Source organism: Acartia tonsa, chromosome 5 (assembly GCF_053477335.1).
Source record: "Acartia tonsa isolate MP-2025a chromosome 5, ASM5347733v1, whole genome shotgun sequence".
In the NCBI taxonomy this organism is placed as follows: Eukaryota; Metazoa; Arthropoda; class Copepoda; order Calanoida; family Acartiidae; genus Acartia; species Acartia tonsa.
In genome coordinates, this window is record NC_137264.1 from 28,449,730 (window position 1) to 28,475,533 (window position 25,804).

Sequence of the window (25,804 nt, forward strand, 5' to 3'; positions counted from 1 at the left end):
TTCCCATTCAGGATTGACGGCTGAAATTATCAGGGATTAAATATGCTCAAATATCAATCAAGTTTCATAAAGATTTGTCTATTAATTGAGGTTCTAAATCGATTCCTAGATTTTTAAGTTTTCGTTATTTTAAAGGTTTCCTGTTTTACCTATTTTATTATGTTAATTTATTGTATGTCACTGCACTATAGTACTTTTTTTCACAATATCCATTCATAATTTTTAAGCTTCGCTACTTATGGATGTTGTCATCCTTGTTTATAATTTTTTTCTCATAATTTAGTAAAATGGTTGTTTATATTCCCGTCCTAATGAAAAAAATTGTATATTAAAAATCTATAGTTTACTATGACTGAAAGGCAGTGTTTTTATGTTGACAACAAACAATGTATAAATGCATATAATGCCAGGAATCTAAAGGTATAAGAGAATGTTTTTTTTTTGTTCTTTTGTATTTATTTCAGAAACCATAAGCTTATATACCTGACAAAATCTGAACAATATCTTTGCTATTTAGTAAAAGTTATATGTAGCTATTGCCATTTGTACAACTATGTCGTCGAATGCAAGGGGGGTGGAGGGTTAAACAATATTTGAGAAAACAGTCAGGGACAAGGGAATGTCTGTCTGACAAACAATTCTATTAAATTCATGCCAATTTATCACGAAACCTCACCAAGTATGTAATGTTATGAATGGTGCAACTATTACAAAAAAGGGCTCTTAGTATAATACATAAGGGTATTCATAAGGGTAATTCACTAAACCTCATGAGAATAGTGTACACTATCCTATTATATAAAGTAGTAAGCGTTTTTTGTCTGTCCCGAAGGATAACCGCTAAACCGATATTGTTCTCCTTTAAAGTGAAGCTTCTTATAGGTCCTGGAAAGGTTTTAAACTATTTTTGTGCAGGGTGTCTTCACCCCCTCCCCCAAAAAATATTTTTACTCTTCTGAAACTGAAATTGAAAATGGGAAGATGTTGATTTTTCCCCTTCCAACCTTAAGTGCCCCTAGAGGTTTCTAGGGGCGTAGCCACTAGTTAAATAATAAAATAGCAGACGGATTCATAAAAACATCTTACTAAACAAGTCAGATGTAGGGAGATTAAAAAAATATTTTTAAATATTTCCTAAAATTAAAATCTTTAAATTTTTTTCTTATCCATAAAATTTGTAACTGTTTAAAGACAAAAAACAAAATATTTTGACAAATTTTTACTTCGACTCATTTTTAAACACCACAATTAACCCCTTAGAGCAAGTTTAGGCATAAGTTTCAAATTGATTCAATAACTAAAAACATCTTACTTTAAAGTTAAAAATAAAATTCATTGTTCATTTCTTATTAAAACAAGGATGACAACATTCATAAAAGCGAAGCTCTGAAATGGAAAGACAAATGGACATTAACAGTGTCAGAACTGAATAAACTGAATATTAATGCATATGTCTTTACAAAATTGTAAGTAAATTTGTTGCAAAACTGATTAAATACATGTTACGGTTTTAGAACATACTGACGTTTTTAGGACTTGATTTTAGAGATGCTTTGCTTATGTATTTTGTTGTAATACGAATCAGAATTCAAAAAATTAGATGACTAGGATAATTTTAACATACAAAAATTTGTTGTAAAAAAAGTAAAAAAATCAGCTTGTTTTAAATGAACATACGGACTTTCTAGTAACGATTATAGAGTTGCTGCTCTTTCTAAATCGTACCTAACTGCTATGGGAATTAGCATGTAAAGCTTGAAATCGATAGGACAATTCTAACCTTTTTAAATTAACAAACAAAGCTAACTGTAACGGATGGACGTACAGATGGACGCACGGACCGACCCTAATCATGGAAAAGCTTTGCTTTTCAAAAATAATAACCATAAATCATACAATACTAAATCTATTTGACGATCAACTTAATTTAAAATAAACATAAAAAAAAACATATATTGGTGCCTTACAACAAAGTTGCCTATGAAGCACTGATTCCCCCCCCCCCCCCCCCATATTTAAATTATATCTGCTGGTTTCCTTAATGCTATACCTAAAGCACTCCCGCCCCTTTGATCGTTTACAGTTTGTTTTAAAATTAATGGTAGGGAAAGGAGGATACTGTGCTCCACTAGGCACTTTGGGAGAAATTACCCATATTTTAAATTCTGTAAACTTCCTTCCAACTTGTTTCGCAATTAGGGGCAAGATGTTGTCGAGAAATACAAAATTAAACCACAACAAAAATTATAAAATGTTTGATTTGGAAAAGCATAGTTATATAGTTCAAAACTTTATTGCTAGGTGTCGCAAAAACTTTTTTTCTTTTTAATTTTTAGATGGGATAAATGTTTAAACAATCTGAAATATGTTTCAAAGTATTACAGCTATCCACTGTTTGGATTTTCAATAAATTATATTCACTATTTAACCTATAATTTACGAGTAGTCTATGATTTAGATAAAATATCTAAATAATGTAAAAAGCTTACTCTCTGTTCATTTATCTCAAAAATGAACATAGTACTAATCTCTGTAAATCATTTTTGAATGGCTTATAGTAAATTAAGCAAAAACTGACAAAATAATGCTTTAGATTCTTGTCAAATATTGCCAAAAGTTGCTTAATCTCATCATCTAGTTTAAACTGGAAATCTATGAAATCAGCTCTAAAGCATTGTTTGCCAGAATAGCCTTCCCTTGTCCCTGGAAAACAGTAAAAGTGTCGAACTATGACGTCAGAAAAAATTAACAATTAACCAATGAGAAGCCAGTATTCACAATGGTAAAATATATAGCGGCCTCTCATTGGTTAATTGTTAATTTTTTCTGACGTCATAGTTCGACACTTTTACTGTTTTCATATTTGACGTCATCATAAACCTTCCAACACGATAGGACTTTTCAGGAGCTGCTCTACTAATAAAAAATGAAAAATGTTTTATGTTCATTTTTTATGTATATATTACAATTCGATTTTTTAAACGTATAAGAATTTAGATATTAATACATTTTTAATGGTTCATAGTATATATATCATTTTTAAAGTTTAGTATACAATGTATTCACACATCAAAATAAAATCTAAATTGTGTTCTACATAAATGAGCTAAAACCACAAAATAAAACATCTTTCAAATGCAATTAGGCCAAATCATATAAGCCTGAGAGGCTAGCCTTACAACATGGATAGAAAGAAGTAGTGAGACTTGGCACACCATAACTCCTAGTATAGCCTAACAATTTTTTTTAGATTTGACCCATCTAAAAAAGAATAGTTATTTTTCGAACTGTATTATTTACAGTTTTATTACAGTTAATTTTTTATTTGGTCTGATATTGATTGATGGGCAAGTTTATTCATTTTTTTATCTTTAGAAAATTTTTTCAATATATTTGATGGATTTTTTTTACATATCATTCACTTTTTTCACATTCATTTTTTCTTAATTTTCTTATTTATCTTTCTGTTTTTGATCTTATTTTATTTGATTCTTATCTTTGCTATGAGTTTGTCTGTTTCTTGAGTCAAGGCTTTTACACCCCATTCCAGAAAGCCTCTTATGCTAGGTTTTCTAAAAAAATTAAATATTGATAATATACAAGAAACGATTATTTAAGTAAAAAATTTTTCATTGGTTTCTATTTGTTTTTCATCCTTCTAAACATTTATTATATTGTTTATCATAATATCCAAACTAATTTGAGGAAATACGCCCCAAGGTTAAAGACTGCTTACGGTCAAATGTCCTGTCTAAAAACTACCTACAAATCATCAGGAATTTTATTGGATGAAAGCTTTTAGGCCCTGATATGCCGATTCTAAAAGATTTAAATCCTAGACTGGGCGGCAAGCCGTTTGGTAGTAAACAGCCTTGGAAGTTAGAAACTAATTACCTATTTGTTTTAGGGTTCCACATCATAGTAGTCCCTGTGGGGGGAATTGGTGATTCACTACGAAATTACTGGATTTCATCGATTCTTCCATAATCTAGAACATAGTTTAATCCATCTTAAAGGTAAAGTATCCCATGCAATTAAGTAAGTAGGGCAACAATAAAAATTTGAGATGCTTAAAAATATACAATAGTATTCTATGTAATAACAAAAAAGAAATAACTACCAACCTCACTGTCTATCTTGAGAATAAAGTATTCCATGCAATAACAATAAGCAGAGCCACAACAAACAGAACTGACTTGACAATGCAGCTTAAAAACTAACAAATTGTTTAAATAAAACAGCCATTACAAAGTCCAATAAAGTTGAAAATTGGGCCTATTGCAAAAGCTACTCAAAAGTATTTTTTCCCTATCAAATACAATTTTAATGGTTTAATTATACTTTATGGCTACAAAATTAAGGTGTTTCTGACTTACATATCATTATTATACAGAGATGGGTTTTTGAAAGATGAATGCCGCGTTTTTCCGACATTTTTTAGACATTGATTGATTGAACGAAGACGATAGGATTTCAACAGAGTATACAACTTAAAAATTTAAAATTTTAAAATTATTAGTTAAGCCAATTGTATAATGTCTATACAACTCTAAAAAGATGCATTAATTAATATGCAGCAGAAATGTATTGGAGATAATTTGTTTTTCTTCTATGAAGGCCGTACCAACAAAAGCGAAATAATTAAATAAATAGTTGTTTACTCTGTTTAAATTTCGTGAATCGAAAAAACAACTTATAGACTATCAGAGATGGGTTCTTTAAAAAGAATGCCTTTTTTTTCGACATTTTTTAGACATTGATTGATTGAATGATTGTTATACAGATTATACAACTTAAGAATTCAAAATTCTAAAATTATTATTTTAGCCATTTGTATAATGTCTAATACAGCTCTAAAAAGATGCATTAATTAATATGCAGCAAAAATGGATTGAAGATAATTTGTTTTTCTTCTATGAAGGCCGTACCAACAAAAGCGAAATAATTAAATAAATAGTTGTTTACTCTGTCTAATCAATCAATCAATCAAGAAACGCGGCATTCATCTTTCAAAAACCCATCTCTGACAGTTTTTTATAGAATTTTGCCCATGACAATTTTAAAAGCAGCTGTATTATTTATAACCTGATTCATTTTTATCAAACACAATGTTTTAGTTTGTTTGTTAATATGATACTATTCATTTATATGAAGTTAGGTTTCTATAGTCAATAAGTTTCCATAGTATCACTTCACATTTACATAATTATAAAGATAAAATTGAACTGTTATACTGAAATAAAAATGTAATACACACTATTTAGTATTCTTATCTTTAGAAAACTCCTCGCTAAGTAAATCCATGGAAGACAAGGATGACAATATAACAAAGCGAAGCTAACCAATCATTATCAACTATGTAGGTAGGGCCATATAAATACTAATGAAACAGAAAAAATCTATGAATTATAGAAAAAGAAGTTAAAGTGTAGTATAGTTTCCACAAATAGTATTTAATTTAAGAAGTTATTAAATCTATACACTTAGTAAAACTTTAAAATAAAACTATTCCTCCTCGTCCTAGGATTTGCCATTCCATCAATTTTGTCCAATAAGAAGCTTCACTGTTAGGAAGAACTAGGTTAATCCCTCGCTACACAGAGACAGTTCGGTTTCTCATATTATAATCTACAGAAACAGTTTCTATAGAAATAGAATAATACTGCAGGATTTAAGAGATGCAAAAATTAAATAAATCTAATATTTTTTTTAAGTCTAGCGAATTCAGTTTATTTCATACAGTAGCTGCGATGTAAAATAGCACACAGCTACGCGACAAGGTTTTGTTCTTATCTGTATGTTTACAAGTTAAGTCATTAGTGAAACCGTTACTTTTACGTAACTAGCGGTTACGCCCCTAGAAGCATCTAGGGTCACTGGAGGAGGGACAGTTGAATACGGTTTACCCAATTTTTTATTTATGAAAAATGTAAAAAAAAATTCTATGGGTGATTTACCCAAAAATAGTCATAATCCTTCCCAGTACCTTTGAGAAACCAATCTGAAAAGGAGAACCATATAGGTTAAGCGATTAGCGAAATCCATCGACACAGATAAACACTCAGATCCGATCCTGATACTTTATTATAAAGATTAAATCAGCTACTGTGAATGTATGTCGAAACCCAATACTTGGTTTTCTTTCCATGATCCGATTATTCTTATGGAAATAACTTAAGATAGACAATAACATAGAATTATTACAAATGCAAAAATTCTAATTTAAAAAGAAAAATCATTTATTGATTTATAATTTTATTTATAAACATATAAAATCACAAACAAAATTAAATAAAAAATGAAAATAATACAATATTTAATTAAGTATTAATTTATTAACAGTAAAATAGGAATGTATTTTATGTTCTTAAATTATAGTTCTAATTCAAATTTGAATATCTCAAAAATACTTGAGGATTAAAAAAATAATAAAAATTACTGTATGTATGAATATGTTTGTGAATATTATAATATAAAATATCACAGCAAATGCTTATTATATTATAAGTTTAATTTCAAAAGAGGCAGTCCCACAAAATGTATTGAGTTTAAGATTGAGGATTCCATTACATTTTTGTTTAGGGGAAAAAAAATTATTTTTGACCATGTAGATATTAAATTATCAATACCTACAAATTTTCCTCATGTTGTATATGCAACAATTAAGTGTTTACAAGACCATTATTACGAAAATTTTGGCCTAATTGTGCATTTGTCTCATATTATATCTTGTACATTCTTGTTATTTAATCAAGCGTAAGAAATTCATTTTTTTAATTTTGAAAACCTGCAAAAATCACCTTTTCATAGCATACTCAACAAAATATTTTACTTTGCCAAACTTGTTTAAAACATTTCGTGGAACCAACACTTTACAATTTTTTTTATTAAGTTACAAAAGTTGAAATTTTAGAGAAATTTTAATTTCAAATGGAAATAGACAGACAAATCTAATTTTCCAAATCCAAAAAGTAAAAAAAGATTAAAATATTAAAAATTGAGCAGTCTTTTTATAAAAACAGAAGCCAAAAAATGTTTTGATTTAAAAGAAGATATTTACTTCCGAAAATTATTTCAAATCATTATTATTTCAAAAAGAAAATTAAATGTTGCTACGTTAAAGTAAAAAAAATTGAATTATATTCAAATTAAGTACCCGATAACATCTTGTCTTGTCAATGATAATTCTTTTTTTTTGGCAGCCAATTCAAATTTACGTATCACAGGACTAATTAAATTATTATATTGGTCCCGACTATGATAATTAAAAAAATATTTTGTTAAAAAATGCTTTAAAAATAAATACTAATTTAAATACCCTAAAATTTTCAATACTGAATATTACTTTACATTATTGTGGCATATTAAATTTTGGCAGAACTGCACCACAGCTTCAGTCAGAAATTATCCATTTAGTTAGGCCTCGTCTGAGTACGGTTTATCTGAAATAAAATATAAAATACAAAAATTTGACAATGAAGAACTCGAAAAATAACACAAGGATAAGTTGACCTATTAATCATACAAAATTCCCAAATGCGAAAGTAAGCTACAAAACATCTAATTCTTACACTATTTTTATTAGTAATCGAATAAATAACACGTAAAATGAATGAACTGACAATCCTTCTAACAAAATAAAACAACTGTTTGGGGAAGATGGTACCAACACCCTCCCAAGAGAAACCGCCTTTAGAATAAAATTACCCTCCCCAAAAATATCTATTTTCTAAAACTTACTTTTTAAAATAACAACTAAAAATAGGGAGGGTCGACTTCTCCTCACTATACAAGAGCACAAATACTAAAAATCTTAAATAAAGTTTTAATCTGGATAATATTGTTCCTTTTTTCTTAATTAGATTGCAACCTGTATTAACAGAATGTTTAATTACATAAATGTAGAGAGCAGGAAAAACATATTTGGATAGCGAAGAAATGAATATTTTAGAAGTGTACGTTTGTTTAACCGAAATGTGTATCGTAAAAATTCCCACAATTAGCTCTACACCATTTGAGGCCTCTAGGAGCTCTTGCGGTGGTGAGGGGGTAGGAAAGTCAACTTATGTTTTAGGTGAGGGTTTATTATTTTGTAGAAGTAATTTCTCTAGGACAAATGAGGAGCTACACATTGTGAAGGTAAACTATATTATTTCATCGCTTATCGAGATCCTTCGCTATAGCCAAAAAAACCTTACTACTTATTTGATAGGATAGGATTGTACACAATACTATACAAAAAAATAAACAGCATTCAGAAAAAATTGTTATTAATGGAATTTTATTGATAATTTCTTTCAGTTGCATAGTTTGCTTTCATGGATGTTGTAATCCTTGTTTTGAATTCCATTGAATTCTGACTAATATTTGTATTCTGTGTTTATTATTTTAATTTACAGAATTCAAATTTAAACCTAGTAAAATATCAAGTATATAAGTAATTATTTTAAGAAACCTTAATAAATTAAATTTTGGCTATTCCCTTTTAGGATTTTTGTAGGGGCGATATCTCTTGGGATGGTTGTAGAAATTAAAAAATAATAACTTTTTTTTAAATCAAAGGAAATATGTATTACGAAAGGGGTAGTTTAACGAAATGCATTTGAACTTAATTTAGTGAACCGCATAATTTTTGCTAGTTAATGGGTTTAACTATATTTATATGGCATATATTTAAATGAATTTCAATTTTCTACAACGTAGTCTTGATTTTTCAAAAACTACGTGGTAGAAAATTGAAATTATTTCAAATATATGCCAGATAAATGTAGTTTAATCAAATAACCAGGAAAAAATATGCGGTTCACTAAATTAAGTTCTAATGCATTTCGTGAAACTACCCCTTTAAAAGTGAAGAAAAAAAGACAAATAGAACTTTCAAATATACCTTTGAAACTAGACTGCTTAGGAAAGAGGTTTTTCAGTTGTTGGAAATAGAAATTCAAAAAATTAGGCCCAGTGTTGCGGAGCCGGGAGCCGTGGAGCCGACATATTTGGCCGGAGCCATAATTTTTGTTAAAAAAACGGCTCCGGCTCCGGACTAGATAAACAGAAATTTTTTATAAATTATAATTTTGTAACTCTGTTTTATGTGTTTATAGTTTTTCAAGTTCATTTTTAAAAAAATTATAACTTTTAAAACCTTCAAAAGTCAAAAATAGACGTAGGAAAAAAAAATGTCGAGTTTTTCTTAAGTTTAGGTCGGAACCGGAGCCGCACTAAAATCAAACGGCTCCGCAACGCTGATTAGGCCACATCCTTGTATTATTATTTAAGAAATAATTGTATGTCTAGTTTAAGAATTAAAACTGATCTTTTATTAAAATAAAGCCATCCATTGTTGACCTTGGCATTTGAGTAAGCTATATAAATCTCATTTTTTATGAAATTTAAATATTAATTAATAGGTATTTAATAATACTTTCAGTACAATAACATTAGATTCATAATACACCAGTAGTAGAAATTTTAGAACTCGGGACTCTATTTCAATTATTTTTTGCGATGATTTTTTAAAGGGAAGATTTCTTTTGAGAGGATTGGAATACCCCTTCCTAAAATAGTTTTACACCTTCCCTGGACATATAAGAAGCTTCACTGTCAAGTAGATACATATTGGTCCAGCGGTTAGGGAGATATTAAGGTACAAACAGGTTGACAATTATCCTGTTACTTTTATGCAAGGATAAAAAGTATGTCTATGAAAATTTTAGCCTCACACAAGTTCTGATATTTTTTTGTCTTTAGGGCTACGTCAGTTTTTAACCTACTTACAGACAAAAAAATGCAACATAAACTAAAAAAAGTAAAAACTTGATGTTAAGTGATATTGGAAGTGAGACACCAATCTTTTTTCACAGAATAATTTCATTTTTTGACCAAATCATATCTATCTATCTGACTCTTTATTTTTTTGGCATATCATGTAGTCTGTAAAAAAAACTCTGCTTGTTTATTTTGTAATCTATCTATCTACCATTTAATTTATCTTGAATTACGATTAAAAGTATACAAATAATATACAGTTTTATTTGTTTTTGTTGACACCCTTGTTCTATTTATACTTACCATTAGGATTATCAGAATAAACGGTTTTATATTTCTTGTTAGTGACACCCTCGTCCTCACTGTCATCATCGTGGTATGCTAAAAAAAATTATTTATAAATACAAATAGCCAAGAATAAGTGTGTCATTTAATTTTATTTCTAAAGCATTTTCCAAAACTGGAAAGGATATAAACTTTAGCCAAGTAGACCTAATGAATAAAAGAAATCATAATTTAAAATCTTGATAAAAATTTACGTGTGTTATTATTCTAGATTTCAACTCTGCAGTATGATAATTCAGGTGTCGAGTGTACTTTTTTGATACCCCATTATAAATACTTTAAAAACAGTTTAAAATTACAATAGAAAAATAAAGATGAGCAAAGGAAAAGATGCTAAATCTCCTCCGTGGATTTAAATATTTATTTTCGCATATTTTATTTCATCTTTATAATATATGATAAGAATTATTATTTGATTGACAGACATAACCTGAAAAAAAGGTAGCCGCATTACTAAATACTAGTCGCTACGCTCCTAGAGGCCTCTGTGGGTACGTCAAGTGGTGTGGGTTCAATTCCACCCCCTCCCTCCCATTTTTTATTTTAGTAAGTAAAAATAATCACTTTCCGCCAAAAAAGGTATAAACCTTCCTAAGGACCTATGAGAAGCTATATTGTAAAGAAGAGACGTAACGGTTCAGAGGTTAGCGAGATCCGTTGGTACATACAAACAGAAAAACAGTCATTCAAGTATTTTTACAAAAGGATTGACATGATTTAACAAATTAAAACAGGTTGCTTAAAAGTTACAAATTTTTGTTGGAGAATAAATTAGGAATTTTTAAAAACTTGCTGTTGTTGCGCTAAATATTTGTACTCTTCTAAAAAAAAATGAAATGCTAACCTGAAGTTAAAGGACTAACTTTCTTATACCTAAAATTTAAAAAAAACATACATTATACAGCAAAATATAAAAATTAGACTTGTCAAGTATAGGTGTGCAAGAAGGGGGAGGAATCAGATACACCCACCAACCCATAGGCGTCCAAGGGGGGGGGTAATGGGCCATTTGGCACCCCCAAAATTTTGTGAACAATACCCCCCCCCAAAAAAAAATTACCCCTACCTTGGGGGTGCCGTAGGCACCCCCAACGATTTTGGGGGGGTAAATACTCCCCCCAAAATAGAAAATCTTTAACAAAAAAAATTTTTGCGCGCTTCGCGCGCATTTTTAATACTAAGTTTTTTATAAAATTTAAATTACCCCCCCCAAAAATTTTACCCCAGGGGTAAATTTTTGGGGGGGTAAACAAATTTTACCCCTGCCAACAGATTTCAGGAAGGGAAATTACCCCCCCCAAGCAAATTTTACCCCCGGGGTAAAAATTTTGGGGGGGGTAAAAAAAAATTTGCGGCGCGCTTCGCGCGCCATTTTACCCCCCCTAAAAAAATTTTACCCCCCCCAAAATAAAAAGCTTGGACGCCCCTGCACCAACCTGTATCCCTCTGCACATAGGGTCTACATACCCCTGGTACACTCCCTAAAAACTAAAGGTGGGTGTCAAGATAAACAAAGTCACATTTAATAAATTTAAATTTGAAAAGGGGTTGTTAAAAAATCTTTCTGGACTATTATGCTTTTAATTAAATGTAAGAAAATACGATATTTTGTCGATCAAATTATAGATTTGGGTATTTATTATATTATGGCATCCTAACACTAGCTTCTAAACATAGAACATACCGTAATTCACATGAATTTACCCCCCTTAAAAATGTTAAAAATTACCCTTTGCCGCTAGGACTGAGGACGCTATCTAGAACAGCACCGTTTCGGTACACCCCTACAAAAAAAAAGTTTATAATAAACATATCTAAAAAAATAATAATTAAATAATTAGGGACATTTTTGACTAAATATTTTGTATAATATCATCCTATTCTCTTATTTTTAGAACATTACAACAAGGTACAATATTTCAAGCGAAGCATTTTTACAAGTCATAAAAACAAGTTTTAATCTCAAAATTGAACTTTTTTATATCCACGGAAAACTGTTTATAATACAATGCGATAAATAACTATTGTTTTTACAAGTATTGGTCTTATGCAGACCTCTTTAATGATAATATTACCAACCTGACTTGTTCTTTCTTCTGTAGATATACACGAGCAATAAGATGATGAGTACTGTGTTGATAAGGAAGCCAAGGGATAGAATATAATACCATCTGCTTGATGAAAATACCTGGAAAATTTAAATATTTGTACAGAAAGTCATTTGAGTGAATTGGAAGGGGTGTAGGGGCTGTCAACAACCAATTTAGTATGGAAATTTTAGAGGGTAAGCTTTCCTTAACCAAAAATAAACATCGAAAATATGTATTTTTTCTTTCAAAAATGTTCGTTTTGTCTAAGAATCAATATTTTCTTAATTATAATTTCTACCTTAAATATGAGGTTTTTATTATGACAGTATGATTGTCCTGAGGGTGTTGTATCCAACTGTGCATCTCCATAACAACTCAAACACTAAAAAAATGATATAAAATAAATATTTAAATGACCCCTTTTTTAAAAGCGAGGCTTTTCTAAAATTAGGGTCGGTCCGTACGTCCGTCCGTACGTCCGTCCGTCCGAGATAGATAGCTTTTATTCGTTAATTTAGGCATATTAGAATTGTCCCATCGATTTCAAACTTTGCATGATGATTCCGTAGTAGTTGGGTACGATTTAGAAAGCGTAGCAACTCTATAATCATTACCAGAATGTCCGTACGTCCATTTTAAACATGTTGATTTTTCTACTTTTTTAACAACAAAGGGGGATGTGGAAAATAACCATTTGGGCAGGGGGGGGGGGTTTACTCGAGAACCCTTAGAGCTAGAGGGAGCTAATTTTGGATTTAAGCTTCTATGGGGCCAAAGTTACTTTTAAAATTATCGTCGACCCCCCACCCCCCCCCAAAATTTTTTTTTTGGGGGGGGGGGTAAAAATTTTTTTATTGCATTTCTCGCCGAATTAGGCAATTTGGAATCATTTGAGACCATGTTATTTTTTTCAAAAATTTTTCGCCTTACAAGCAACCCTGCGGGGGGACTTAGTCATTTTTTTCAAATTCTCGTTTATGAAGGTATATCTTAAATACAGTATGCTACTCTATTAGTTTTAAAGATAATTGGATGAAATCTTTTTGATTGTGTCACTAATTACCCCAAGTTTTGGTATCTTTAAAAAAAAACGGCGGCGGGACCGCCGCTCCCGCCGTTTTCCGCCGCCACCAAAAATGAAATTTTTTAATGCATTTCTCGCCGAATTAGGCAATTTGGAATCATTTGAGACCATGTTAATTTTTCAAAAATTTTTCCCCTAACAAGCAACCCTGCGGGGGGGACTTAGTCATTTTTTTCAAATTCTCGTTTATGAAGGTATATCTTAAATACTGTATGCTACTCTCTTAGTTTTAAAGATAATTGGATGAAATCTTTTTGATTGTGTCACTAATTACCCCAAGTTTTGATTCAGTTACGTTAAAAAAGTATTATTTAAAAAAATCAGGTTGATATCTTTAAAAATAAGCTCAGAACTCATATTTTTAGCGTTTGGGGGGTTTTTGTGCTCCACAAGCCCTAAGAAGGAAAGTCCCAAAATGAATCTGTAATGGTTCGTTGATTCAGTTATGTTAAAAAAGTATTATTTAAAAAAAATCAGGTTGATATCTTTAAAAATAAGCTCAGAACTCATATTTTTAGCGTTTGGGGGGTTTTTGTGCTCCACAAGCCCTAAGAAGGAAAGTGCCGAAATTCAATTTTCAAAGTTTTATGTGTACATCCAGTCGTATAAGAGAGCCTACAAATAGAATTAGGTTGATAACTATAAAAATAAGCCCACACGGCCTTCCCAAACTTGGGGTAAGGGGGGGGGAAGTTTGTACAGTTATAGGAAATGAAATTCAGTACTAAAGTTTGGGAGGGCCGTGTGGGTTTGTTTTTAGAGTTATCAACCTAATTCTTTTTGTGAGCTCTCTTATATGACTGGATCTACACATAAAACTTTGAAAATTGAATTTTGGGACTTTCCCTCTAGGGGCTAGTGGAGCAAAAGACCCCCCCAAACACTAAAAATTTAAGTTCTGAGCTTATTTTTAGAGATATTGAGATTATTTTTTTTTCAGAATTTGGAATCATTTGATACCATGTTATTTTTTTCAAAAATTTTTCGCCTTACAAGCAACCCTGCGGGGGGACTTAGTCATTTTTTTCAAATTCTCGTTTATGAAGGTATATCTTAAATACAGTATGCTACTCTCTTAGTTTTAAAGATAATTGGATGAAATCTTTTTGATTGTGTCACTAAGGGGGGGGGGGGAAGTTTGTACAGTTATAGGAAATGAAATTCAGTATAAAAGTTTGGGAGGGCCGTGTGGGCTTGTTTTTATAGTTATCAACCTAATTCTTTTTGTAGGCTCTCTTATATGATTGGATGTACACATAAAACTTTGAAAATTGAATTTCGGCACTTTCCTTCTTGGGGCTTGTGGAGCACAAAAACCCCCCAAACGCTAAAAATATGAGTTCTGAGCTTATTTTTAAAGATATCAACCTGATTTTTTTTAAATAATACTTTTTTAACATAACTGAATCAACGAATCATTACAGATTTCATTTTGGGACTTTCCTTCTAGGGGCTTGTGGAGCAAAAGACCCCCAAAAACTAAAAATATGCGTTCTGAGCTTATTTTTAAAGATATCAACCTGATTTTTTTTAAATAATACTTTTTAACATAACTGAATCAACGAACCTTTACAGATTTCATTTTGGGACTTTCCTTCTAGGGCCTTGTGGAGCAAAAGACCCCAAAAACACTAAAAATATGCGTTCTGAGTTTATTTTTAAAGATACCAACCTGATTTTTTTTAAATAAGACTTTTTTTAACATAACTGAATCAACAAACCATTGCAGATTTCATTTTGGGACTTTCCTTCCAGGGGCTTGTGGGGCAAAAGACCCCAAAAACACTAAAAATATGAGTTCTGATCTTATTTTTAAAGATATCAACATGATTTTTTTAAGGTCTCTTGCTCCACAAGCCCCTAGAAGGAAAGTCCCAAAATGAAATCTGTAATGGTTCGTTGATTCAATTATGTTAAAAAGTATTATTTAAAAAAAATCAGGTTGATATCTTTAAAAATAAGCTCAGAACAATATTTTTAGTGTTTTTGGGGGTCTGTTGCTCCACAAGCCCCTAGAAGGAAAGTTCCAAAATGAAATCTGCAATGATTACTTAGTTTGGTTATGTTAAAAAAGGTTTCTGACAAAAAATCATCTCAATATCTCTAAAAATAAGCTCAGAACTTAAATTTTTAGTGTTTGGGGGGGTCTTTTGCTCCACTAGCCCCTAGAAGGAAAGTCCCAAAATGAAATCTGTATTGGTTCGTTGATCTAGTTATGTTAAAAAAGTTTTATTTAAAAAAAATCAGGTTGATATCTTTAAAAAAAAGCTCAGATCGCATATTTTTAGTGTTTTTGGGGGTCTGTTGCTCCACAAGCCCCTAGAAGGAAAGTCCCAAAATGAAATCTCCAATGATTACTTAGTTTGGTTTTGTTAAAAAAGGTTTCTGAGAAAAAATCATCTCAATATCTCTAAAAATAAGCTCAGAACTTAAATTTTTAGTGTTTGGGGGGGTCTTTTGCTCCACTAGCCCCTAGAGGGAAAGTCCCAAAATTCAATTTCAAAGTTTTATGTGTAGATCCAGTCATATAAGAGAGCTCACAAAAAGAATTAGGTTGATAACTCTAAAAACAAACCCACACGGCCCTCCCAAACTTTAGAACTGAATTTCATTTCCTATAACTGTACAAACTTCCCCCCCCCCTTACCCCAACTATTGGTATCTTAAAAAAAAACCGCGGCGTTTATGAAGGTATATCTTAAATACAGTATGCTACTCTCTTAGTTTTAGAGATAATTGGATGAAATCTTTTGGGCTGGGTCACTAATTACCCCAACTATTGGTATCTTTAAAAAAAAACGGCGGCGGGACCGCCGCTCCCGCCGCCTTTTCCGCCGCCACCAAAAATTTTTTTTTATTATATTTCTCGCCGAATTAGGCAATTTGGAATCATTTGAGTTCATGTTATTTTTTTCAAAAATTTTCCCCCCCGCAGGGTTGCTTGTTAGGGGAAAAATTTTTGAAAAAATAACATGGTCTCAAATGATTCCAAATTGCCTAATTCGGCGAGAAATGCAATAAAAAATTTCTTTTTTGGTGGCGGCGGAAAACGGCGGCGGACGGCGGCAGCGGCGGTCCCGCCGCCGTTTTTTTTTAAAGATACCAAAACTTGGGGTAATTAGTGACACAATCAAAAAGATTTCATCCAATTATCTTTAAAACTAAGAGAGTAGCATACTGTATTTAAGATATACCTTCATAAACGAGAATTTGAAAAAAATGACTAAGTCCCCCCGCAGGGTTGCTTGTAAGGCGAAAAATTTTTGAAAAAAATAACATGGTCTCAAATGATTCCAAATTCTGAAAAAAAAATAATCTCAATATCTCTAAAAATAAGCTCAGAACTTAAATTTTTAGTGTTTGGGGGGGTCTTTTGCTCCACTAGCCCCTAGAGGGAAAGTCCCAAAATTCAATTTTCAAAGTTTTATGTGTAGATCCAGTCATATAAGAGAGCTCACAAAAAGAATTAGGTTGATAACTCTAAAAACAAACCCACACGGCCCTCCCAAACTTTAGTACTGAATTTCATTTCCTATAACTGTACAAACTTCCCCCCCCCTTACCCCAAGTTTGGGAAGGCCGTGTGGGCTTATTTTTATAGTTATCAACCTAATTCTTTTTGTAGGCTCTCTTATACGACTGGATGTACACATAAAACTTTGAAAATTGAATTTCGGCACTTTCCTTCTTAGGGCTTGTGGAGCACAAAAACCCCCCAAACGCTAAAAATATGAGTTCTGAGCTTATTTTTAAAGATATCAACCTGATTTTTTTTAAATAATACTTTTTTAACATAACTGAATCAACGAACCATTACAGATTCATTTTGGGACTTTCCTTCTTAGGGCTTGTGGAGCACAAAAACCCCCCAAACGCTAAAAATATGAGTTCTGAGCTTATTTTTAAAGATATCAACCTGATTTTTTTAAATAATACTTTTTTAACATAACTGAATCAAAACTTGGGGTAATTAGTGACACAATCAAAAAGATTTCATCCAATTATCTTTAAAACTAAGAGAGTAGCATACAGTATTTAAGATATACCTTCATAAACGAGAATTTGAAAAAAATGACTAAGTCCCCCCCGCAGGGTTGCTTGTTAGGGGAAAAATTTTTGAAAAATTAACATGGTCTCAAATGATTCCAAATTGCCTAATTCGGCGAGAAATGCATTAAAAAATTTCATTTTTGGTGGCGGCGGAAAACGGCGGGAGCGGCGGTCCCGCCGCCGTTTTTTTTTTAAAGATACCAAAACTTGGGGTAATTAGTGACACAATCAAAAAGATTTCATCCAATTATCTTTAAAACTAATAGAGTAGCATACTGTATTTAAGATATACCTTCATAAACGAGAATTTGAAAAAAATGACTAAGTCCCCCCGCAGGGTTGCTTGTAAGGCGAAAAATTTTTGAAAAAAATAACATGGTCTCAAATGATTCCAAATTGCCTAATTCGGCGAGAAATGCAATAAAAAAATTTTTACCCCCCCCCCCAAAAAAAAAATTTGGGGGGGGGGGGGTGGGGGGTCGACGATAATTTTAAAAGTAACTTTGGCCCCATAGAAGCTTAAATCCAAAATTAGCTCCCTCTAGCTCTAAGGGTTCTCGAGTAAACCCCCCCCCCCCTGCCCAAATGGTTATTTTCCACATCCCCCTTTTCAAGTGTTCTAATTATCCGTTTGATCTGATTTTTGGTATATTGATTCCTGGGACAACAAAGAACAATATTATAAGCGAAGCAACTCTATAATCAAGTCCAAAAATGTAAGTATGTCCATAAACATTATCCTGTTTCAAGCAGTTTTTCAACATATTTACTTACAATTTTGCTTCGACTCTTATACTTTTAAATTCTGATTATTCAGTTCAGATACTATACAAGTGTTAATGTCCGTTTGTCCTACCGTTTCAGGTGCTTCGCTTTTATGGATGTTGTCATCCTTGTTTCATCTTATTTTGTTAACTATATTTAAATAATACCTACTATACAGTATACATGGCCCTTTAAACTTTGACTTTCAGAAGGTTTATTTTATAAAACTTTTCTTTAAATAAAACTTGGTGTTATTTCATTTTAATTCACTAGAAATAATTCAAATAAGAAAATGAAATTGTGTTTTATGTATATTTTTTTGTTATTCATTGTTTTGTTTCATTAAACAAGGTTTGAATATTTTTTATCCTAAATCTGATGTTCTTTAAAGAAATTACATGCATATATTACAAAGATTTATTATTTCTTGGATCCAGGGACAAGGGAAGGCTATTCTGGCAAACAATGCTTTAGAGCTGATATCTTAGATTTCCAGTTTAAACTTGATGATGAGATAAAGCAACTTTTGGCATAATTTGATAAGAATCTCAAGCATTATTTTAATACTTTTTGCTCTGTTTACTAAAAGCCATGCTAAAAGGATAGAAAGAGTTTATCTGCACATTCAGTTTAAAGATGTATCAGCAGACTTAGAGCTTTTTTACAACTTTTAGGTATTTTATCTAAATCATAGACTGCTCGTAAATTATATGTTAAATAGTAAATAAAATTGATTGAAAATCCCAAAAAGTGGATAGCTGTAATACTTTGAAAAATATTTAAGATTGTTTAAATATTTATCTCATCTAAAAATTAAAAATAAAAAAGGTTTTTATGACATCTAGCAATGAAATTCTAAACTACATAACTATGCTTTTCCAAATCATACATTTAATAATATTTGTTGTGGTTTAATTTGGTATTTCTTGACAACATCTTGCCTCTAATTGCAAAACGAGTTGGAGGGAAGTGTCAAAATAGGGAATGTAAATAAGGAGGTTCCCTGAAATCATAAAATGATTTATCATGTCCTGCAATACTTGAACATAAAAACAACAAATCTTCTCAAATATTAACAATTTACAAACTTTTTACAGAATTTAAAAATGGGTAATTTTCCCCAAAGTGCCTTGTAGAGCACAGAATCCCAACTTTCCCTACCATTAATTTAAAACAAATTGTAAACGATCAAAGGGGCGGGATTCCTTTTGGTATAGCATTAAGGAAACCAAAAGATATAATCTAAATAAGAAGGGGGATCAGTGCTTAATAGGCAACTTTGTGGTAAGGCACCAATATATCTTTTTTTATGCTTATTTGTTATTAAGTTGTTCGTCAAATAGAATTTAGTATTTTATGTTTATTTATTTTTAAAAGCAAAGCTTTTCTATAATTAGGGTCGGTCCGTAAGTCCGTACGTCTTTCCATTACAGTTAGCTGTTTTGGTTAATTTAAAAAGGTTAGAATTGTCCTATCAATTTTAAACTTTACATGGTAATTCCATTAGGTACCACTTAGAAAGCGCAGCAACTCTATAATCGTTACCAGAAAGTTTATACGTCCATTTAAAACAGGCTTATTTTTTACTTTTTTTACAACAAATTTTTGTATGTTAAAATTATCCTAGTCATCAGATTTTTTTAATACTGATGCCTATTACAACAAGGTATAGTGTTATAGGCGAAGCATCTCTATAATCAAGTCCTAAGAACGTCATTATGTCCTTAAACAGTAACATGAATTTAATCGGTTTTGCAACAAATTTACTTACAATTTTGTAGACATATGCATTAATATTCAGTTTATTCAGTTCTGACACTCTACTAGAGTTAGTGTTTGTTTGTCCTTCAATTTCAGAGCTTCGCTTATGGATGTTGTCATCCTTGTTTTAATAAGTAATGAACAATAAATTTTATTTTTAAGATGTATTTTAATTATTGAATCAATATGAAACTTTTGTCTTAACTTGCTTTAAGGGGTTAATAAAAGTGTTTGAAAATGCATCAAAGTAAATATTTAATAAAATATTTTGTTTTTTGTCTTTAATCAGTTACAATTAAAAGTAAAAAGTAAAAAAATTAAAGATTTTAGTTTTAGGAAGTAAGTAAAAATGTTTTTTAATCTCCCTACTTTTGAATTGTTTAGTAAGAATTCTGTTGTTTGTTTTGAATAATTGTCTGCTAATTTCTTTTTTAATATTGAGGTTTAGTGATGAGATTTAGCGAATTTAAACCCTTATGTACTTTACTATAAACCCTTTTTGATAATAGTTGAATCATCCATAACATTCAAAACTCTTAAAGGTTTCGTGATTATGTTGTATGATTTTAATAGAATTGTTGGTCAGAAAGACATTCCCTTGTCCCTGCTTGGATCTTACATCAGATTTTCATGTTCAATAATAAAGTGAACTATGTAGCGGGCTAAAGTATCCTTTTTACAATATATATGTATTGGTCTTAATTTACATGACCGAAATTCAAATCATAAAGTAGCTTCGTTGCTACATTTATATCCCATAACCTTTACAAAGGGATGGAAAATAAATGATTTTAACAAAATCTACATAACTTTTTTTCTCCCAAAATTTTTAGGCTACTAATGATTAATCAATAAATTCCACGTGCATTGCATCTATAAATCCTGCATCAATGAACGTTTGTAACCTAATATTTTATATTAGTGAAGAGAATATTTAATTGTATTCACGTAAAATATAAATGCATTTTAGTCCAAAAGTATTTTTTTAATGTCTTTTTTATATGAAATTAATTAACTTAATCAATATGTCCATCTATCTAACTTTATATCTGGCGTTTCTTCAAAAGGTCTACTCTACAAGGGGGTAAACCTTTTGTCGCAACGTCATATATCAATCTATATATATATCTATCTATGCATCTAACTATATAACTATATCTATCCCTGTTATAGTATCGCATCCCATTACAAGTGGATGATTTTATAGATTCTCTAGATGATCACTTAAATCGAAGGAGGATCCATCTAACAACTTATCTAATGATTTACTTTATGAATTTGACCATCTATATAACTATACATCTATCTATCTATGTATATAATTTGGTATTATCTATCTTTCTGGCTATTATCTTCCTGACAATTTCCTACTTTCTGGCAACATATCTATCTGGCAGCCTATCACTTAACAACCTATCTGTCTGGCAATTTATCTGTCTGGCAATTTATCTGTCTGGCAATTTATCTGTCTGGCAATTTTTCTGTCTGGCAATTTTTCTGTCTGGCAATTTTTCTGTCTGGCAATTTATCTGTCTGGCAATTTATCTGTCTGGCAATTTATCTGTCTGGCAATTTATCTGTTTGGTAATTTATCTGTCTGGTAATTTATCTGTCTGGTAATTTATCTGTCTGTCAATCTATATATCTGGTAATAAATCTATCTGTCAATTTATATATCTGGATATTTATCTATCTGTATATTTATATATCTGGTAATTTATCTATCTGTCAATCTATCTGTCAATTTATCCGTCTGGATATTTATCTATCTGGCAATTTATCTATCTGTATATTTATCTATCTGGATATTTATCTATCTGTATATTTATCTATCTGTATATTTATCTATCTGTATATTTATATATCTGTATATTTATATATCTGGATATTTATTTATCTGGATATTTATTTATCTGGATATTTATCTATCTGGATATTTATCTATCTGGATATTTATCTATCTGGATATTTATCTATCTGGATATTTATCTATCTGGATATTTATCTATCTGGATATTTATCTAACTGGATATTTATCTAACTGGATATTTATCTATCTGGATATTTATCTATCTGGATATTTATCTATCTGGATATTTATCTATCTAGATATTTATCTATCTAGATATTTATCTATCTGGATATTTATCTATCTGGATATTTATCTATCTGGATATTTATCTATCTGGATATTTATCTATCTGGATATTTATCTATCTGAATATTTATCTATCTGGATATTTATCTATCTGGAAATTTATCTATCTGGAAATTTATCTATCTGGATATTTATCTATCTGGATATTTATCTATCTGGATATTTATCTATCTGTATATTTATCTATCTGTATATTTATCTATCTGTATATTTATATATCTGGATAATCTATCTGGATATTTATTTATCTGGATATTTATCTATCTAGATATTTATCTATATGGATATTTATCTATATGGATATTTATCTATATGGATATTTATCTATCTGGATATTTATCTATCTGGATATTTATCTATCTGGATATTTATCTATCTGGATATTTATCTATCTGGATATTTATCTATCTGGATATTTATCTAACTGGATATTTATCTAACTGGATATTTATCTATCTGGATATTTATCTATCTGGATATTTATCTATCTGGATATTTATCTATCTGGATATTTATCTATCTGGATATTTATCTATCTAGATATTTATCTATCTAGATATTTATCTATCTGGATATTTATCTATCTGGATATTTATCTATCTGGATATTTATCTATCTGGATATTTATCTATCTGGATATTTATCTATCTGAATATTTATCTATCTGGATATTTATCTATCTGGATATTTATCTATCTGGAAATTTATCTATCTGGATATTTATCTATCTGGATATTTATCTATCTGGATATTTATCTATCTGTATATTTATCTATCTGTATATTTATCTATCTGTATATTTATATATCTGGATAATCTATCTGGATATTTATTTATCTGGATATTTATCTATCTAGATATTTATCTATCTAGATATTTATCTATATGGATATTTATCTATCTGGATATTTATCTATCTGGATATTTATCTATCTGGATATTTATTTATCTGGATATTTATCTAACTGGATATTTATCTATCTGGATATTTATCTATCTGGCAACCTATATATCTGACAAACTGTCTATCTAACTTAACTATATGGCAACTTAACTATATTGCAATTTAACTATATTGCAACTTAACTATATGGCAACTTAACTATAAGGCAACTTATATTTAGGCAACTTTTTTTTATTACAAAATATCTATAGGGCAACTTATCTATCGGACAACTTATACACTTGTCTATATAACTGAATATATATCTATCTAACTGGATATATATATCTATCAATGTAATAAGTAACTATCTGTGTATTTGTCAATCTTTCTATCAATCTTATTACCTGATAATCATTAGAGCCAGTACAGGTTTCACAAGTATAATAACATTGGAAGCAGTGGTCTGACATATTTGATCTTGCCTGAAGAAAAAAAAAATTAGATTTGCAACAAATTATTATTTCAATATGGTACGCACTAGTAGTGTGATCTTACTACCTTAAGACATTAGTACATAATCAGCTTTTACCTGGTAATAACCTTCAGTTGGACAGCTAGTAACACATCTTCCATTGAGAGCTAGGTAACCAGCCATACAGGTTTTACAATAAGCAGACGTTATCTAAAAAATGTCATTTAATAGAAGTACTAAAGAATAATGTTTTAGTGTAGTGTAAATTATGTAAAGAGATAATTCATGCTAAGCGTTGTAGGTATTAAAGCATTAATATATGTAAGAGGTTTAGAATAAGTATTTAAATACAGCTTGAAATTATGGAAACTTGGATTTGCTGCAATTAAGAACTTGGTCATTTAGTTACAGAGCGGAGAGGAGGGGAGGGTTGTCGTTAAAGGAGGCGAGTGAAAGTAAATATTGAACCTATAATAATAGGTAGCGGATAATATTTCACTATTATAGTATAATTGTAAGTAGTTAATACAATCCTTTCATCTTCGTCCATCTCCCTAACTAATTCCTGTGCGAACGATAAGGTAGGGTTTTTTAATGAAACCATCTTGTGATCAATGTGCAAATGGCACTTAGAATCTAAATTTCATCCTGAAATTTGGAATGAGTAATCCTTGGTAGGTCTATTTTCCCTAAATCGAATAACAAGTTGGAAAAGTAACGGATGGCGGCTCAGCCGTTTAGCCGGTTTTTGGCTTACGAAGGAATAAACTTTTTCAATGATATTTGTACAATTTTGCCCCGTACATTTGGCCTTGTTTTATAGGTGTCTCTTTTTGTAAATGACTCACTTAATTGGATCTACCTGTAAAACTTTGTAAATTGAATTTTGCTCTTTCCACTAAGGGCTAGTGGGGGTAAAACACCCCCTCAAACACTAAAATTTTTAGTACTGAAATTATTTTAAAAAATATCAAGCTGTTTTTTTTATACAGAACTAAAATAAGTAGTAACTACAGATTTCATTTATACACACTTTCCATAAAGTGGCTTTTGGGGTAACAAAGCCCCTAGTAGTAGTGTCAAAATGAAATATGAAGTGGCTAATTAACTCAATTATGTAAAAAATGGTTCCATTAAAAAAGTCAGCTTGATATCATTAAAAATAAGCTCAGAACTTATAATTTTAGTTTTTGGGGGGTGTTTTACCCATATATGCCATAGAAGGAAAATGCCAAAATTCAATTTTCAAAGTTTATTAAGTATATCCAAACATATGAGACATTTTGCAAAAAAAATTGGATTGATAACTATAAAAAGAAGCCTAAACATTCAGGTCAAAATTTCTACTATAAGTGTACAAACTCTCAAACCCCCCTTAGACCTAAGTTGAGAAAATGAAATTTACAATCCTTTTAATGATAATATTTATAAAAGTTTTTTTTTATTGTAAATATTCTACCGTACCTGAACCATGCAATTGGGAATGGAGGTTTTCTCAGACTGTTCAGGTAGAGAACCTGTGTAGGGCTCCATGGAGGGATACAGAGGGGCTGCAGGCTGAGGCTTGTAAGGGGCAAGAGTAGGGGCAGGCCGGGGGCTGGGTGACGGTGGTTCATACACAACAGGCTGTGGCTTTGGGGTAGGAGCAGGTGTGGGCACTTCATGAACAATTGGTTGGGGAGCAGGAGCTGGTTGGGATTCAGCTGCCATCACTGGAACTGGTTTGGGGGCTGGAGGAGCAGGCTGAGCCGGAAGTGCCATTGGAGCAGGCTCGGGGTCCGTGCTGGTACCATACAGGGTCAATGACCAGGAATGTAGGTCAGCCTACAAAATATATGATTAAGTTTTATAAATTGTAAAATAATAGCCAAGAATTGAATGGTGCATGAACTAAAGATACCCATTAAATTATTCTATAACAATATACTATACAAAAAAAAAAATTTATTTTTTATTTTTATAACAATATTCTTTAGATAGTGAATTTAAAAAAAAATATTACCAGTTCAAATAACTATTTATTCTCTATTGTCGGAACAATAGTAAAAAGCAATTTTCTAAAAATCAATATTATGAAAAATTCCTAAAGGTTGAAAAAACATACCAACTCAGTTGGTTTTAAAAGAAATTTAATCAAGAATTAGTGATTAAAGGGGGGGATGAAGCGGTTAATGCAACCATCTTGTAATCAATGCGCAAATGGCACTTAAAATCCGAATTTTGTTTAAAATCCGTCACAAGCCCTATTTACACATCATACTCTTTGCCGCTAACAGGTGATAAAAATCAAAAAAAGGTTTTTTTTGCATCATTTCACATGAGTTGATTCATACATAATTAATGATAGATTTGTCCTAAAAATAGCAAAAAAAAACAGCTGATCTGTTAGCCATTACTTTTCCAACTTTTTTTTGATTTAGGGAAAATA

The 25,804-nt window shown here is 30.8% G+C and overlaps 1 protein-coding gene and 1 long non-coding RNA gene across 8 annotated transcripts in view; both read right to left on the bottom strand.

Moving 5' to 3' along the window:
* Window positions 1-2,934: 2,934 nt before the first annotated feature.
* LOC145320298 (uncharacterized) lies at window positions 2,935-5,255 on the bottom strand. Its single transcript, XR_013880152.1, has 4 exons — window positions 5,086-5,255; window positions 4,125-4,216; window positions 3,895-3,988; window positions 2,935-3,572 (listed from the first exon to the last, which is right to left on the bottom strand). It is a non-coding gene; the product is annotated as an uncharacterized LOC145320298 (long non-coding RNA).
* Window positions 5,256-6,221: 966 nt separating this feature from the next.
* Window positions 6,222-25,804, bottom strand: part of LOC145319206 (furin-like protease kpc-1) — a 59,746-nt gene continuing 40,163 nt past the window's right edge. For 2 of the 7 annotated variants that reach the window (XR_013879745.1, XR_013879742.1), the window contains exons 21-30: window positions 24,841-25,200; window positions 23,494-23,586; window positions 23,309-23,386; window positions 12,499-12,582; window positions 12,190-12,298; window positions 11,840-11,894; window positions 10,955-10,983; window positions 10,069-10,146; window positions 7,319-7,442; window positions 6,222-6,492 (exon numbers count right to left, since the gene is read on the bottom strand). Coding sequence is in view for 1 of the 7 variants with exons in the window: in XM_080161173.1 (XP_080017299.1) it covers window positions 7,417-7,442; window positions 10,069-10,146; window positions 10,955-10,983; window positions 11,840-11,894; window positions 12,190-12,298; window positions 12,499-12,582; window positions 23,309-23,386; window positions 23,494-23,586; window positions 24,841-25,200 (912 nt within the window). In the remaining 6 variants the exon portion in view is untranslated. Of the gene's footprint in view, window positions 7,113-7,318; window positions 7,443-10,068; window positions 10,147-10,954; window positions 10,984-11,839; window positions 11,895-12,189; window positions 12,299-12,498; window positions 12,583-23,308; window positions 23,387-23,493; window positions 23,587-24,840; window positions 25,201-25,804 lie in introns of those variants that run through there. The other 5 variants (XR_013879743.1, XR_013879741.1, XR_013879746.1 and 2 more) reach the window with 4 other exon arrangements.